At 38.5% G+C, this 18,505-nt stretch overlaps 1 protein-coding gene across 1 annotated transcript in view; it reads left to right on the top strand.

Moving 5' to 3' along the window:
* Nucleotides 1-18,505, top strand: part of Gabrg3 (gamma-aminobutyric acid type A receptor subunit gamma3) — a 581,822-nt gene that overhangs the window by 514,984 nt on the left and 48,333 nt on the right. The window contains exon 6 of the mRNA XM_034488056.2: nt 9,407-9,544. Within this exon, the coding sequence (XP_034343947.1) occupies nt 9,407-9,544 (138 nt within the window). The remainder of the gene's footprint in view (nt 1-9,406; nt 9,545-18,505) is intronic.

Genomic DNA, 18,505 nt, shown 5'->3' with positions numbered 1-18,505 from the left:
TGGTCTTTATATATTTTTGGAATCAAGGCAATACATAAATATTTATAATTGTAATGTCCTCTTGTATTTTTCCTTTGATGAGTAGGTAGTGTCTTTTCTATCTCCTCTGATTAGTTTGCTTTGAACCCTGCTTTGTCACATTTAACATGGTTACACCAGCTTGCTATTAGGTCCATTTTCTTGAAATTGCTTTTTCAATCCCTTGACCCTAAGGTGATAACTCTTCTTGCTGGTAATGAATGTTTCTTGTATATAGCAAAAGGATAATATAATATATAATATAATCCACTAGTCTGTTCTGTGTCTTTTTAATTGTAAGATTGAGACCACTAAAGTTGAGTTATTAATGTACTGTTTATTAATTTCTGTTATTTTGTTGTGTTTTGGTCTTTGTTGTTTCTTTTTGTTTGGGGTATGTCCATATTAGTGCAGTTAGCCTCTTCAGACTGACATTTTCATTCTAGTGCCTTCTGTAGCACTGAATTGATAGACATAAATTGCTTAAATTTACTTCTATCACGATTCTTTTCTTTTTCTTTTGATTTTAATTGATACCTTTGCTAGGTGTTATAGTCTTGGCTGGCATGTGGTTTTTTGATGCTGGTAGAACACCTGTTTAGGCCCCTCCTGTCTTTCAGTGTCTCCACTGAAAAGTCAAGTGCTATTCTAATGGGTCTGCCTTTATGTATGACTTGGTCTTTTTTCCTTGCAAATTTTAATATTCTTTCTTTGTTTGGTTCATTTAGTGTTTTGTGCCTTGAATGATTTACATTGTTTCATTCAACTGTTTATTTGTGTTTTAAGGACTTGATTAAGGCACTTATTTATAGTCTTCTTAAGATTCATGAACATATTCATAATTGCTGTTTTGAAGTCCTGGTCATGTGTTTCAGCTCTGGATCTATTGAAGTAAGGTTACTGGCTTCTGGGAAGGCATATTGTCTTGGTTGTTTACATTTGTGTTTTTTAGCTGGATCTTGACATGGAGTTTGAAATATTTCTTAGTATAGGTATCTGGTCTTCTCTTTGTTAAATGGGTATCCCATTCATTGATTGGTGTTGCCCACTCTGGGTTCTAGCCAAATGGAGTAGCTGTGGGTTCCCTGATAGAGTAGTTCTGTGGCTCAGCAGTAGTGACACAGGAATGGAGATAGGCTAGAGAGAAATGTTGAATCCCCATCTAGTGTGGCCATTGTGGCTCCCATAGTGTGAGTATGGAGTAGTTCTGTAGGCTGGCATAAATAGAAAAGTAATGGAGCTAGGCTAAAAAAAGTTTGAAATGACCCCATAATTTTTTGAAAAGATAAAGCTTTGAAAAATGTACAGTTTTTATAATATCTTAAAACCAGTTATCTGTTAGCCTAAAGTTATACAACAGTCCCCATTCAAAGGTCTTTCTTTAGTAATAAAGTCACCATTTACTGCACTGTACCAAGTTGAGAATCTTTGCATCAAGAATTTTAAGGAAGAGTCTAAAACAGTTTCTAAGTGTTGGCTGCAGTGTTTGTGACCAGCAGTACAATCCACCATATCCAGCACACTACAATATGTCTTCACTACTAGGCTCTCACCACAACAGTGAGAAGTTTATGATTGATGCTTTTCTTACTTCTAGTATATGTGTGTGATGTTTGCATTAAGAAAATTACATTTTTCATGGCATCAAAACAATTATTATTCATGGGCACACTAACAACTCCAAACAAGAGACTGATTACAGTTCCCAAGAAAAATTACTTTTCTTCCATATAAAAAAGCTGATATGGAACAATTTCCCACTAAATTTTTTTAAACTAGCACTGCCCCCTCCTCCCTCTGTACACTTCTCAAAGTAGGTCAAATGTAACAGACTAGGATGCCACTTCACTCTCATTAGGCAAATAAAATATGACTTTTCTCATCACAAAGGCTGTGTGCAATGTAATTCCTTATTCTGAGTCTCAATCTCTTGTATTCTGGTCTGAAATCATAAGAAGACAAGAGACTAGAGGGAAGTGGTGGGATCCTGACCTCAGAGATCCTTGTCACCTGAACCAGTACTAATTGACCCATATGTGATGATATCAGGTCATTGCAACAAAATTCCATACTCCAAACAGCTTAACCAACATTCCTCTGTTCTGCAGAGTAGGAATTCTAACTTCTGGAGTCATCAGATTGAGTGCCTGCTGAGGACTCTTTAGTATATAGAGACGGCTTCTTGCTGGTATGTGATCATAGTCAGGGGGAAAGAAATCAAGTATTGTATCTTTTATTAAAACATTTACCACATTGTAAGTAGGGACCTCCTAATGTGATGCCACTCAGGAATATGGCTTTAACATATACATCTAGAGGTACTGGAGGTACAATCATTCCATCTATGAAATGTACTTCTATGCTTTCTTCAATACTAAAGCATTATTAGAATGTAGGAATCCTATCTACATTCTCCACAATTCACCAAAAAGAAGACACAAACTTGAAAAAAAAAAAAAAAGCCTCAAATATTTAATAGGACTATGACCCTGTGGTAGCAAGATCTGAATTCATTGTATGATGGCTTGAATGAAATGGCCCTCATAGGCCCTCAGTGTCATTATTTGGAGGTATGGTCTTGTTAGAGTAGGTGTGACTTTGTTAGAGGAAGAGTGTCACTGTAGAGGTTGGCCTTGGGTTTTCAGAAGCCCATGCTAGACCCAGTGATATTCTCTCTTTCTATTGCCTGCTGCTCTGGATGTAGAACTCTCCAGTACCTCTCCAGGACTATCTGCTTGTGTGCTGGCATGCTTCCTGCCATGACGATATTGGACTAAACCCCTGCACTGTAAGTCAGTCCCCCCAAAACTAGTAAGCTTTCCTTTATAAGAGTTGTTATGGTCATGGTGTCTATTCACACCAATAAAACCCTAATTAAGATACACAGATAGGGTTTTTTTTTTCTTATTTTGTTTTTTGAGCCTTTGAAGAAGGGTTTTCTGGGTCTCAAGCTAAGCTTGAACTCACTAAAACTAAGGATGGTCTTGAACTCCTGAGGCTTTTGATTTTACCTCCCAAATGCTGGGATTACAATTGTATGCCAGCACTCCATCTCAACGCTAGGATTTCTGAGGATGCACGCTATGCAATTAATTTTCTGGATAAATACACCGAACTTCAAAATAGCTGTTTAGTTTACTAAGTAAACTTATTTCTACCCTTTAAAAAGTGCAAGGGAGCCTAATGTACCGGGTACATGACATCAATCGGCTCTTTGGGTTTCATGTGTTCACTCTTGTATTTATTAAGGAATACTCTGAAATAAATACAAAGTACTGCACAGCTTCTTCAGTACAGATTTCACTCCAGCAGACATGTGCTTCTGTGGTCTGACTGTAGTCACCTCACCAAGTCAGAATGTGTTCTTTAAAATCACAGATCAGAATGCCAGGCACAGCATCTCTTATTTTCAATAGTCAGCTGGTTTGAATCAGCACCAGTGAATATGGCACATTGCTTTGGGATGATAGTTCTTCTATTTTATTTAAGGGCTCCTTCTACTTATTTGGCCAGAAACTAGGCCAAAGCATGTTGGGTTTTCTTCATAGTGAATCTAGATAACTCCATTAACTTCAACTTCAAAGCTAGCCTGGACTAAACAGTGAGAGCATTTCTCCAAAAAAATAAAAATAAATCTAGTCGACAGCTTTTCTTTTCATTTTTTTTTTCATGGCTTTTCTTCTTAGGAATGCTGAATTTTGCATATTTAGTGTTAGTTAAGAAAATAAATTATTTTTATGTTTTCTTTAGAGGTTGCTAAGAGAAAAGATAAAAAAATGTAAGATTTATCAGTTTACAATGATCATCTGTGGTGGTGTATGACTTCTGTTCACAAACTGACTGACAATTAGGCATTAATCTAGATTTGTGATATATGTTAAAGAAATCATAGACCTTTGAATTATGTTCTGGTTTGTTCTAACTGTCAATTTGATACAACCTAGAATTACCTCAGGAGTCTTAATGAGGAATTAGCTAGATCAGGTTGGCCTGTGGGAATGCCTGGGTTATTTTAATGTTAGTTGATATAGGAAAATGTAGCCCTTTTGGGCCAGCATCATTCTCTAAACAGGAAGTCATTTTCTTCTCTCTTGTTTTCAACCCGGGGGTGTGACTAGACGCTTTAAGTTCCTGCCTTGACTTACCCTCAGTGATGGAGTGTAACCCAGGACTGTAGGCTGAAGAAACCCATTTTTCCCCCAGTTATTTTTTGTCAGGATATTTTTATCACAGCAACAGAAATGAAACCATAAGAAATTAATTGCTTTTTCCTGTTATGACATAGTACTTGGGGGAAAAAAACAATGTAAGGAAGCAAGGGTTCATATGCTTGCTTGGTAGGGAATATATCACATTGCATCCAAAGTCAAGAAGCTGATACTGTACAAGTGGAGTTTGTCACATTTTAAGGCTTACTTTGGTTATCTACTTCCCCAGGTAAGGATCTACATACTGGAGATTCCATTATTTTTCCAAATACTGCCACCATCTGGGGATTAATGGTTCAAGACACAGTCCATATGGGAAATTGCACATTTAAATCACATCGAAATTAAAAAAAAAATCCTTTCATTTTCATGAAAGCACAGAGCATTTATTGAATTACCATGAGGTGTGTGTGTGTGTGGTTTGAAGGGCTATGTCTCCACCTGAACTTGAGCCTTGGTGCCCATTTTTGCACTGTTGGAGATGGTGCTTGAAGGGATTGATCGTGTTTTGATAGAATGAGTTCTAGAGCTCATAGAATGCAATTGACCCTCTTGAGAGAAGATCATTACAAAGCAAGGCAATTCAGTTATGCTTCTTAGAGTGACATAATCACACTTCTCTGCCTGTACTTCCACTGCTGTAGAATGCATGCCAGCACATAGTGTCCACGCTGTCCGCTCTGGGGCCCCTGACTAGAAGCCAATTCTAGCACCATGCACTTTAGTTTCCAGAACTATAAGCTAAGTAAACATTTTTGTTTTGTTTTGGATGTATCTGCTCTTAATTATGTTCCTAAAGGAACATAGTAAGCCGAGATGATGGGTGAATTCTCATGTACATATTGGACTTTTCTGAATTGTGCTTCAGGAATTAGAAAATGCTTTATTTCTAAAACTCACAATGGAGAGCTAAAGATGGGATGTTTCATTGTAGGAGGCAGGGATAGCCATGTTCCCGACTTCAGTAACCATACTGTGAAGCTAAGCAGAGGGAAGAGAGAAATAGCCGACATTTCCTGAGCTGATATGAAAATTGCAGTTTTCTAACCACAGACATTAAAAAAAGAAGCATTGACAACAGACTGCAAAGACAGAAAAAGAAAAAAAAAAAACTAAAGCATTAACAAGCAGTATTTGTAAATATCATGCACAAGAGTCTATAAAAAGAGAGGCCTTGACCAAACCAATATCAGAAAAAAATAACAAATTAAAGTGAGAAATAAGGAGAGCCCAGCAGGGTGGTAAGCATTCCTGAGCAGATAAGGTCAGTCTCTTAACAACACAACAAAGTCTACCTTAAGAAAAGCAAAAATAAAAAAAATAAATAATAATAAATCAAACTAAAACTACCACCCAGTTGGCTCCAGTCATAAGGGAAAGAAGTATGGCCATCTCACCCTACTGGGATCATACAATAGGACTCAGAATCTAGTCCTCAAAGAGAAGAGAGTTCTGGGGGCAGAAACACAAGAAGAGGAGGACATAACAATTGTCAGGCTTTGTGAGGCCAGCCTCTGAGTCATTGTGGAGCATCCTGATGGCCATGACATGGAAGAGGATGCCTATGACTCAGAGCCCCTGGCCCAGCAGTTGAACTCGTGAACTTTGGACCCCAGAACAGAACAGTCTTACTCAGAGTGGTAAGCTCTGTGTTGCATGAATAAAAGCAACGCATGCCTGTGTGCAGTCCTTAACTCTGTGTGTGTGTGTGTGTGTGTGTGTGTGTGTGTGTGTGTGTGTGTAGGTTGATGTGGGTACCCACAAACAAACTGTAATCAGAAGCTAGTTTTGTCTTACTTAAGCACACAAACAAAGATAAATGTAGATATCAATGGTGAGTTTTATATAAAAAATTTCAATTCAGTGTATTATACATAAAATGTCAAGATGGAGAAAGGATATATAGATGAGAAGTCTTCATAAAGGTTCTGTTTTCTCAATGTGCTGCCAGGTTCCACCAAGGCTTTGGAAGGAGGTTCTGGCTCCGGGTTGTTGTGGCTTCCAGTCCATTGACAGGCTGTAAATCATGAACAGCTTTGGTTTGTAGGCTGATCACTGGCTATAATGCCTACTTCAGAGAAAGTGGTATCTTCCAAAATGTTCTACCAGAGAGAGTAAGATCTTAAGAAAGATATAGCTGACAGACTGATTTGTAAAGCAAACTCTTGCTGATGCTTGTTGAGAAGCTGTGGCCATCTCATTTCTACAAAGATCAAGGCAGCAAAAGCCTTTAAGTAGTGATCAATGCCCAAGAAACAGGGTTTGGCCACTGTGTGCTCTGTGATATGAATGCAGGTATGAGCACACTTAAGCTGAAGAAAGAACTTGAAGCTGGGACCAAGGGAGACCAGGGAGGGCCATGGTGAGTGCAGGCCCCAAGTCAGGCACCTAGAGGCTCTGCCTAGGTGCTCTGCACCTCCTCAGAAGAGTGGGTGGAAAACCACAATCCACACAGATGATGATGATGATGATGATGATGATGATGATGATGATGATGATGATGATAAAAGATGACATAAAGTTGGGAGATGATAAGGGTAGGTCTAGAGAGAGGAAAGAGTAAAAGTGGTATGGTCAAAATATATTGAATGCAAGTATGAGAATTTAAAACAATTAATAAAAATATTATTTATAAATGTCATGTTTCTAGAAATGTTACAGAATCTGTTAAAATGTTACAGAATATGTTAAAGAAATAGAAAAATGTACCCATCTACAAAAGACAACATAGAACATTGGAATATAAATAATTGTTGAAGGGGCTAGAGAGATATCTTAGCAGGTAAAGTGCTTGCTATGCAAGCACAAAATTATGTCTGCAATAGGTGTTTCACTGGGATGAGAGAGACAAGGGAATTCTGAGAAGGCTTTCTGGCCAGTCAGACTAGCTGAATTAGAAATTTGCAAGTTCAGTGAGAGAGCCCAACTCCTAAAACAAGACAGATGGTTTCTGATTTCTGAGAGAGAAAAAAAAAACTTGAGACTGTCCTCTTGTCTCTTAGTGCACATGCACATATGAACACATACACACCCACATGTGCACACACACATACACACATTCACAAATCACTAAAGATTCTAGGTGTTAGATGTACTAGTAAAAGATTTTAAGTCTGTTTTGTTGAACACGTTGAAAAATATATAGAAAATTGTTAACATTCTGTCTAAACTCCACGCCCACAGTTACCTGGCAACAGCCAGGTAGGCCTTGCCCACTATAAAAGGATCTACTTACCCCCTCCTCTCTCTCTTGATCTCTTGCCTCTTGCTTCTCTCTGTCCCCTCACCCCTTTCCCCTTCCCTTCCCTCCCTCCACGTGCTCATGGCTGGCCTCTACTCCTCTTCTCTCTCTCTCTCTCTCTCTCTCTCTCTCTCTCTCTCTCTCTCTCTCTCTCTGCCTCTCTCTGCCTTTACTACCCTCCTGGCTCCCCTCCCCATGCCCTGAATAAACTCTATTCTATACTATACCGATGTGTGTCTGGTCTCTCAAGGGGAAGAGATGCCTTGGCATGGGCCCACTGAGACATCCCCTTCCCCCATACCTCTCCACACACCCACAGAACATATTCTCTTTATCTCTTTATGTTTTTATAAACACATCAGAAATCATATCTAAATAATCAAATGAAAATATGCTAATCAGGTCTTATAAAAGTAGTTAAAAGATAGAACCTGTTTTAAAAAAAAAAAAAACCCAACAGAAATCTTGGCCTTGAAAAGTACAATGACTACAATTACAAATTTCATCAGTGAGATTGAATGACAGTTTGAGCAGATAGAACAAAGATGAGAGGCCAGTGGAGATCTCACAGTGATCAGCACTAAGTTCAGATTGGTGGAGACAAGCATAAGAAGGAATCAATGGAGGCATCAGTGGTTTCTAGATGAACTATGAGGTGAAAATAAAGAAGACAGATGGTATTCCAGTCCATGGGACTATGTATACAGCAACTATGACAAACACATCATATGTGTTTGCACAACGTGAAGTATGTAGTGTAAACTATGAGTTGTGGCTGATAATGATGTGTCTATTGGTGCAGGTGATCAAACAAACATGTAACAACATATTGTAACAAACACACATGTGGTTCTTGTTAGTGGAATAAGAATGCATGTGTGGAAACAGTAGTATATAAGTCCCTCTTTCAACTGTTTACAAAATAACAACTTTTCTAAATAATATAAAGAAATTTCAAAACAAAGATAATTCTGGAGGTACATGTCTATGATATATATATATATATATATATATGCATATATATAAATGATAGATGATAGAAGATTAGATAGATAGATAGATAGATAGATAGATAGATAGATAGATAGATGGATGATAGATAGATATAGGGGTACATTTGTGTGAATGTACTTAAAGGTACTTAAAAGTTGTTAAGTTACAAATTTACATATATATATATTACACTTATCTATAGGTGTAATAATAAATATTGAGAGATTGTTATTAGGAATTGTGCTGGTTTAGCAAGTTAATGAATAAGATTCTCCTCCTATAATCATGACACCACTAGCATGAGAGTTAGCTGGTTCCCATTACCAAAGCATAGCTTTTTTCTTGGTGAGTGGATCTAAAGATCAATTAGAGAACAATTTGTTACCTCCAAGTTATATGTGCCACTACTGCACTTTTAGGGTTATTGTGCCATGCTGGTAATTGAATTGGTTAATAGGTATCATAGTTGGCTAAAACTGTTGGTTGCCTTTCTTCATCAGAAGCTTCTTTGATGCCTCCTTCTGATATCATGAAAGCTAAAACTCAAGGAGGGGACATTCAGGTCAGTTCCATGGTGCAAATAAAGCAGTCTTGAAAAATGAATGTTAGGTATTGGACTTGGGCCTGGATAACAAAGCTGGTGCTTATGTTAACACTGGAAAACACCTCCTCTCTTAGAAGGTCAACTCATCATCATGGTTCAGGTTAAAGAAATATAGTCCTATTTACTGTACCCATAGAAACATGGCCAGGCTCCTAGCTAAGCAATTCTTTGCTAATCAAAAAGGAAAGTGTCAGGAGTCATTTATCCTTTGACTTTTGGAGTTTCTGTATCTCTAAAAAACAGGACTTAAAATTGTAACAACTACAAGTGATCAGAAACAAATTTTGATGTAATGTTTTATGAATCTAACTTTGCAGGGGCTAATATCTCCTCTGCTTTTAGATGGCTACCCCAAAGAAGAAATGATTTATCGTTGGAGGAAAAATTCAGTTGAGGCAGCTGATCAGAAATCATGGCGGCTCTATCAGTTTGACTTCATGGGCCTCAGAAATACTACAGAAATCGTGACAACATCTGCAGGTAGGAGCACCTAATTAAATCAGCTTTTAGACACACAGAGAAAATTGACCTTGATACCCTGTGTCTCAACCTCTAGGCAAGCCCTGGTAGAATTCTGCAGGTGGTTAGCTCCGCATGGGCGTGTGTGGGCGAGTTGTGGTCTGGAAGCAGAAGTGCAGAATTTTGACTGAGTTCACTCTTCGCAGTGTCTGGAGGACACTACGGGACTCCACCTGGGTGCAGGGAGATCTCACTCAGTCAGAGGTCCTGCAGGGGCAGGGCTTTTGAGTGGTGGTCTCCGGCCCAATGGCTGACCCAGAGGCGGGTGATCTATGTTCCGACAGTGCCCTGCGGGTTGAGACTCGCTTGGCTGGGTCGGTTAGCTTGGTTGAGTTGGCAGGGCTCTGTGGCTGGACCATAGAGAAGTCCTCAGCGGGAGATCTCCATGGTTCCCCATGGCGGGGGCCCCAAAGACATAAGGAAGTCCATGGTTTTAAAAGGTTTATTGTCATGGCAGAAAGTAGATGAATCTGGCTGTACTCCCCTTCTCTCAGGGCAGACCTGAGTTAAATAGGGAGGGAGGAGGGTATGGGAATGAATGCTTAATTGGCTATATCTTCTGGCCTTCACCTATCTCATTAATATGGAAATCTTTTGCGGCTGAGGCCTGTAGTCATACCCTCTACCTGTGGAGGGGCATGTAGGGGTGTTGCCCTATGTGACTGAAAGGCGCTGATCAATGGAGGTCTGAGACCATGTGTCAGGAGCTTGGAGTCTGCGAGCATGGTGAAATGTATACCATCCCTCACAGAGTCTCCAGCCATTTCTAGTCAGCGCTCTACTAGAAACCAAGCTATCCTTTTCACGGTCCCACAGACTTCCATTTGTATGTTAATAATGAGTCTTAGCAAGGACCACCCAGGACCATATTTTAGGCAAAACAGCTGATTCAAAAATGGAAATATGTTCAAGGTTTAAATTTGGGTAGGATAGAAATGACTTATGTTTTTGAATAAAGTCTGTGGAGACATTATATCTCTGCACCTAACCATATTGCTCAGGACTGGCTGGTATGTAACCCTAACTTCAATGCTCAGGTCTGGGAGACTTATGAATTGGTTTTATACCAATGGTGCAGATTCTGCTTCATTGACTTCCCTGCGACTCAGGTGCCACTCAGAACTCACAAATAAAAGGAGCTGTTAAAAGATGTTCTTTAATAATACATTCTAGTTTTTCCTTTATTACTGTAAAATTTAAGACAATTTTAATTTTTTGATATATTGAGAACAAATATCATTGTAATCATTTATACCTAAAATATATTAGAAATTATATGACCAGTAGTCTGTATAAATTAATATTTTTATGTCTGTGTCCTTCCTTGTACTTGGTATTTAGTAGTTGTAATCAACTATCTTTTCATTGACTTTCTTCTGTCAGGTGTAAAGTAGAGTCAGAATAATTTCTAAAGTTCTTGCTATTTGCTGATGTGAATATAATTTGCTCTTAAAATCCCATAATAAATTGTTTTATTGGTGACTAGAACCATATATTAGCTTTTATAGTTGATTAAACAATTAAGCATATCTAATTGAAAAATTGCATAGAAGACATATATGTATTCAGAAGGATCCTGAAGAATTAGCTGATAAAAGATGAAAGGGAAAGATTGCTTACTGGTGTCTCTGTGCTACAGTTGAGAGGTAGATTTGTATAAGTGGTAAAGGTTAGAGGGATGAAGGCTCATAACTTCTTTAAGTTGACTGTGGAAGCAACAGGAAGGAAAATGCTTAAGGCAATGCCTTTCAGTTCTGACACAAAAATGCATATGCTGTCTGCTGACCTAAACCCTAGAGAAAAACAAATAAGGACAGAAAGAGACCAAGAGATGACTAAAGCATTGAAGTTACTCAACAATAGTTTTAGGATAGAAATAAACTTTTTAGAACAGAAGATGACTTCGGTGTGATGGGACATGCCTTTAATCCTAGTACTTAAGAGTCAGGGTGAATCCCTTTGAGTTCAAGGCCAGTCTAGTCTGCACAGTGAGACCTTGTTCTAAATGAGAAAGTATGGATAATTTCACAAGAGATCACTATTTTTAGAAAACCAAATGAAAAAAAAGAGACAGAAATACAACTATTTAGAAATTTAGAAAAGAAAGGTGCAGCATTTTTAAATTTAATATGCAAAAATATCATGCAACAAGATAAGAAGTAAGAAATTATAGTTCTGAACACTAGAACTGATCAGTAGGAGATATCAAATCTAAACAATAATAGTTTAGAGTTAAACAGTCAACGAGTGGGTGAGATGACATGTGACATTTTCCTGTTAGTGTCTTTTGTTTGAAAAAAAAAAAATATAATTCTAAAGGTAGAGCTCCAGGAGTGGAGTTCATACACATTGGGTTAAAAGAGGGAAAGAATTATCCTAAATGGATAGAAAATGTGAATTTGCATGTTGAAGAATACTATCCAGTTCAAAGGATGAGTAAAAAGAAAGTCAGTAGACTGCCAAATAGCAGACTGGAAATGTGCCTTTAAGTACCTAGAGGAAAAAACAGAAGCAAAACTAACAGAGATGTCTGACTTTATACAAGGTTGTATAACAACATGCACACACTGAAATTCTAAGCATGAACAAATCATAGAATCCCACAAATAGGAAACTTGCCAATGGAAATAAAGGGAAACTAATGTTTTCAAACTAAAAGAAAACAGGAGCAAAGAGTTTGGTACTGAGAGCCTCATAAGGAGCTACCAACCCTTCAAAGGCATTTGCAAACTAACCTGTCTCCTGACTCTGTCAAAACTTCTAAAAATATCCAGGACTGTTACTTAATTTGTCTAAACAATATAGTCAGGACATCTGGTATTTTTTGACCATGGTGTATGATCTGTTATGATGTTAGCTGCAGAAAGCTATGCAGGACAGGTTCAGGCTTGCAGTGACACATCCTACAGGGAGCTAGGATAAGAACCATCTCCTGAAGCTCAGAAGGGGCTTGGTTGTAGAAGCCAGGCTTTTAAACAGCCTCTCACCTCAGACGATGAGATCAAGCAGAAGCCTAGGGCCCGTAAATTAATTGCTTTAATATCTTTTCCTCTGGCATAGATTTCATTGGCAGGCTCTGGCAGGGTCCCAGGGAGAGACCAGTTGTCAGTGAAAGGGAAGGCAGTGCTTCAAGCACTGTGACTAAAGCATCACAGCTTAATGTGCACAGCTGCGGTTTCTGAAGTTTATTCATGCTTTAAGTTTAGCAGCAACTCAGAGTAATTCTCCAAAGTCCAAAAGCATCACTGTGTGTATGAAATTTTAGACACTGCCAATGCTGAAGATAAAGCTTTAAAATGCTGTCCCAGGCTGCCTACTCTAAGCACAGAGGACAGGTGCTGAACCCTAGGGCCAGATGGTCATATGTTGTTTGAACTGCACTGTGCCATTTATGTGGTATTTGGCTCTAGGCAGTTTCTGTGACCATCACAAATGAGCTTACCTGGTATTGATGCAGGAGAAAATTGAGGTAATAAAATTGACACAATAACGAATTTACTAATAAAGTTGCTTAGGAAACATGAAGTTACATGAAGTTGGATTTATCTAAGGAGCACTGCCTCCAAAATGACTGGGAGATAAGTAGTACACTGACCATTCTTGTTAGCTGAAAGAACACTCACTCCAATCTGACCAGAAACAATTTACTGACCAAGAAACATTAGAAACTGTACATTAATGTACTTTCTACATTAGAAACTGTAGAAAGAAAAAATAATTGTACCATAATTGAACCTTAGGCTTGCTGAGAAAGTTTCTGCTCCTGTTTGGTCACCAAAATTGACCTTCAATTAGGTTCTATTCCTATAACAGAAGGAGACAAAGCTGACATACAGCAGGTTATTAGGCCCATCTCTTTATCAAAGGCCATGCCTCTAAGGGGAAGCTCAGGGGAAGAGGGCAGCCCAGGATGACAAACATTATAAAGCTCTGCTCTACACAAAGGCCTCCAGTTCTCTTAAGAAAGGCATAATTCTGCCAGCTGAGCAAGAGAATACTAGTGTCCTGAAGAAGCAATTCTGGCCATGTCTTTGCTGTAAGAATCTCCCATCTGCCCGTGTGGACAGACTTGCAATTTCCTGTGCCTATTTAACTTGTTAAAAGTGTAACCTGGGGCCAGGACCAGAAAAGGATTTAAGGGTGACAGCATATATGGAATGCACAAGCCCTAAGTTATAGATAACTTAGTAAAATCTGTTTGTGGCTACCTCTTCTCGGGCCATTAACCAGAGATGGACATGAGCTATCATTAAAGAGTTTTGTTTTTATTTCCTTTTTCTGGGTGTGCAGAGTAAATTCTCACTGGGGGGAAGGGGGTGAGGTGAGGATCTCTGCCTCAGACTGCAGCCTCTGACAGTTCCTGTGACCATAACAACGAAAGGGAAATTGCTTTCTCTTTTTGTAGCTATTGTGAATTTAAGTGAACTAACATATGTCAAGTACATAGTTGTCATCCATAAATAGAAATAATGTCTATTATTATTATTGCCTAAATGCATTTGCTGTGAGGGAGAGTCAAGGTATTAGGCATTAGCTTTCTTTAGTAAGCAGTCCGCTAACTTAGCTGCTAGCATTTAATTCAGTAAGGTACATTTTAACAGGGATAGACGGTGAGATTTATAACTTGATTGAGGATAAAAATATGTGTTTAAATACCTCTCATGGAACAAAATGAAACCTCATTCTCTTCACATTTACCTCAATGCAGTCTGGAAAATAAATCACTCTAGGTTCATAGTTATCATTCTAAAAATAGTGACAGTCTCTTTGACTGTAATATTGAGTGAAAAAAAAAAAAAACCCTCAAAATATACCAAGTCATCCTTCCTCCATAATTCACAGAGAAAAGTGGAAAAACTCTGCTTGGTATAATGATCCCTTCTGCTAAAAGATGAAAATTCATGACTGAATTCATAAATTAATATATGTATTCCTTTAAAATTATATTTAATTAAGTATTCTTACCACCAGACATTACTTAATGTTTATATTTAATACAGAGACAAGAATATTTGCTTGTAACATTTTGTGCCTTTTGTTTGGTCCTGGCTGAGCCCTCTGACCAGCAGAGCATGTATGAATGACTTTATTCATAGAGAAAGGTAGGGCTGGCAGGTTGCAGGCATGGCCTCCATCAACACACTCCCGATGAGCCTTGCCTCAGCGGAGGCTCTCACTGTGATGTCAGTCATTTTTTATCATAGTATCATTATGAGAAAGAGTTCATTTTACTAACAGGACCCAGCCCTCACTTTCCAGAGAACCTAACAAAATAATTAGGCCAGCAAAAACGCTTGGATACATAACCACGAGGACAGGGAGATTTCCCACTGCTGCAAGCTCCTACCTCCAATGCGTGGGCAGCACTGCTGAGCTTGGGCCTGCGGCTTTTCTTACTATTCTGACAAGCCCAAACCAGTCATTTTCTTCTTTAATTTTTTTCCACTGATACAAGGTTTGTGTGATTTTGTTTTTTCAAAGGCTTGCTATCAAACTGTGTTGGTCTTATCTATTGTTCCTTGGTACTCAAAGCCTTTTTAAATCGGCGCATGACACTCTTAAGGTATGAGCTTTCTCCAGAGCTGCGTGGTGTTGTGATCAGCCCTTTTATCAGGACTAATTATGCTGAACTTAGAACAAAACTTCTTTTATGAAAAGTAGCTAGCAGTATTAATGAGACTTGCAGATTTAGCTGGGAGTGCCACCCGTCTCCCTCCATGTCTCTTAAGCAGAGGGATCAGCTTTCTTTCTTTTGCAATAAATTTGCAGATAAAGAGAGTTAACAAAGTGTTACACTTTGGTCTTGCCTTCATTCTCAAAAAAAAAAAAAAAAAAAAAAAATCTGAGGACTGTGTGAAGTTAATACCATTGGCCCCTAGAACAATGGGAAATGGTTAATCTTGGTGACTGTCCACCACCCCATCAACAGTGCTGTGGAAAGGCTATGATAGGCAGAATAGTTGCACATGATAGTCTGATCCCAGCCCCTTCCTATAACAGATCTCTTACAATTTTGATACATTTATTTGCCTGTTCATGTCAGAGTGTATGTGCATGTACGTGAGTGTATACATGTTATAGTGTGCATGTGGAGATCAGAATACAACTTCTACCGTGTAGGTTTCAGGGATCCAACCCACCTTCCCAAGTTTGGTGATAAACACCCTTGTTGGCTTGGGTCACCTTATCAACCTACAGACATCCCTTTCTAAGGTCTAATTTTTTGTTTTACTGAAGCCAAAGTATATTTTAAAGAGGGGGTTTCAGAGCACTACGTGGATTCCATGGAGTGCTGCTTTTAAAGTCTGTTTTCTTGACTTTGAACCAACTATGTTCCCAGGTTATTTTTATTTCCTCTTATATTGATAAAGGAGCTACTGACAACAATATATCTGAATTCACCTTGTGCCTGTATACCAAGGGCCCTGACATATCTTTCACCCATGAGATTCTGTTGTCTTTAATCCAGAAACCATACAACAGACTGAAGAAAAAGATGTAGCTTTATTTGACAAGGAAAAATAAGTTAGTCACTTTGAACCAAGGAAAAAATGTGTACACTATGCTACAAGGTAGAAGAGACTCACATAATTTTACCAGTTCTGTGTTGGATGTGGATTTGCTGAAACCACACAAATTCCAAAGATCATCTCCTGGTATCTCTGGAGATGATCTTCTAACATCAATGGTACACATTCCAAATGTTTAATATTTGAAGTTTCTAAGTTTCTAATTTTTACAATCACAGAAAATATTTTATACCCTTCATTCATTGCTAAAATCTTGATTTATATATATATATATATATATATATATATATATATGTATATATTCTAGAAAAAAATTTTAAAACATTATACATATATGTGTATATATACACACATGTATATATATAATGTTTCTAGAATTTTGTTTTCTTCAACTATGTCATGTTTGATTGGTTAATTGATTGATTGATTGATTGATTTTAAACTCCAGATTTTATTCCCCTCCTGGTCCACCCTCTGACTGCTCTACATCCCATACCTCCTCCCCAACCATCCACCCATGTGTCCATGAGGATGTCCCCACCCCTACCTTCACCCTATCAGATCTACAAACTCCATGGGGCCTCCAGTCTTTTGAGAATTAGGTATATCTTCTCTAAACCCAGACCCAGCAGTCCTCTGCTGTGTATGAGTTGGGGGCCTCATATCAGCTGGTGTATGCTGCCTGGTTGGTGGTCCAGTGTTTAAGAGATCTCTGGGGTCCAGGTTAATTGAGACTGCTGGTCCGCCTACAGAGTTGCCCTCCTCGTCTGCTTTTTCCAGCTTTGCCCTAATTCAATCACAGGTGTCAGCAGCTTCTGTCCATTGGTTGGGTGCAAATATCTGCATCTGACTCTTTCAGCTGCTTGTTGGGTCTTTCGGAGGGCATTCATGATAGGTCCCTTTTTATGAGTACTCCATAGCCTCAGTAATCGTATCAAGTCTTGGAGCCTCCTCTTGAGCTGGATCCCAATTTAGGCCTGTCACTGGACCTTCTTTTCCTCAGGTTCCTCTCCATTTCCATCCCTGCAGTTTTTTCAGACAGGAACAATTATGGGTCAGGGTTTTAACTGTGGGGTGGCAACCCCATCCCTCACTTGATGCCTAGTCTTTCTGCTGGAGGTGGGCTCTACAAGTTCCCTCCCCCCAATATAGAGCATTTCCTCTGATCCCTCAGGGCCAGCAAAAAGAATGGAAACATACAACCTCAGGAGAGAGGAAGCTTGGGGAACCCTCCAGAACATACCAGAAACCTGGGAGGTAAGAGACTCTCAGGCTCAAAGGGAGGGACCTTAGATGAAATGCCCAACTATGTCATATTTATATAAAAATTTGATGTTATATTTTCACAAACTCCAGAGTAGAAAAAAGTATAAAGATGGGAGTTTTTAAAACAAGATTTAACGTCTATCAATACTTCCTCATAGTAAAAACCACAGTAATATTAGGCAGATGTGTTATAAAACAAATGTTTGAGTACTCAGGCAGTTTAGTATATCAATGTAGAAGTGGAAGTACTTTCATAAAACTTTATATCATTGATTCTACTTGAAAAAATACATAGGATGCTCTCCTCAATGTTTTAGAATAAAGAAGAATAAAAGAAAATAGAATTAAAAACATTTCAGCAAATTCTAAAAATATTCTAAGCTGACATTCTCAAGTTTGAAAAATCTATTTTGAAGACTTAGATAATGTTTTTAGCAATGTACTTGCATCTAATCAGGGTCTATCAACATACACAGCTCTGTGAATGATCTGATGTCAGTCCCCTCCAGCTAGAGCTGGGGCACAACAGTAGCTGAGACTTAGGACTTCTTACTCTTCCCAGTAATAAAGAACAGTTGGGGCAATGACTCTTCATTAACTTCTTCAAGCTTATTATGGGCGTGGAGATATTAGAAGGGGATGGGGGGAGGAGTAAATTGATAAGCCTCTGACGCTGTGTCTTCACCGAATCCAGTTGGAATTCCAGGACCTCAGAAGTTTGAGCAGGTCCGCATAGCTTGCTTGATGAGTAGAAACACCAAGGCTGTGTATTCTGCAATGTACAATTCTCATAACAAATTTTAGTATCAAGGTAATTTTTTTAAGAAGTTAATAAAGAGTCAGTGCCCCTATTCCCTGGGCTTGGGGACTAAGGTGGTTAATATTGGGCTGTCTTTCTGGGGAAAAATAGCCAGCTTTTGTGGGAATAGGGAGGATTAGCTAGGATTTATTGCATAGCCATAACCTATTGATAGAAATCTGTATAATTATTATCAAGATGAAGTTATAATTTCTTAAATGGTACAAGATTTACTTTGATTTCAAATTTAAGGTTTTCTTTGGTACGAGCTTCTCTTTGACATAAAAGTGAGATGAATATTGATACTCTCATAGGCATTGTGCCTGT

This window comes from Arvicanthis niloticus, chromosome 1 (assembly GCF_011762505.2).
Source record: "Arvicanthis niloticus isolate mArvNil1 chromosome 1, mArvNil1.pat.X, whole genome shotgun sequence".
NCBI classification, from domain to species: Eukaryota; Metazoa; Chordata; class Mammalia; order Rodentia; family Muridae; genus Arvicanthis; species Arvicanthis niloticus.
This window is presented reverse-complemented; position numbering and strand designations above follow the sequence as displayed.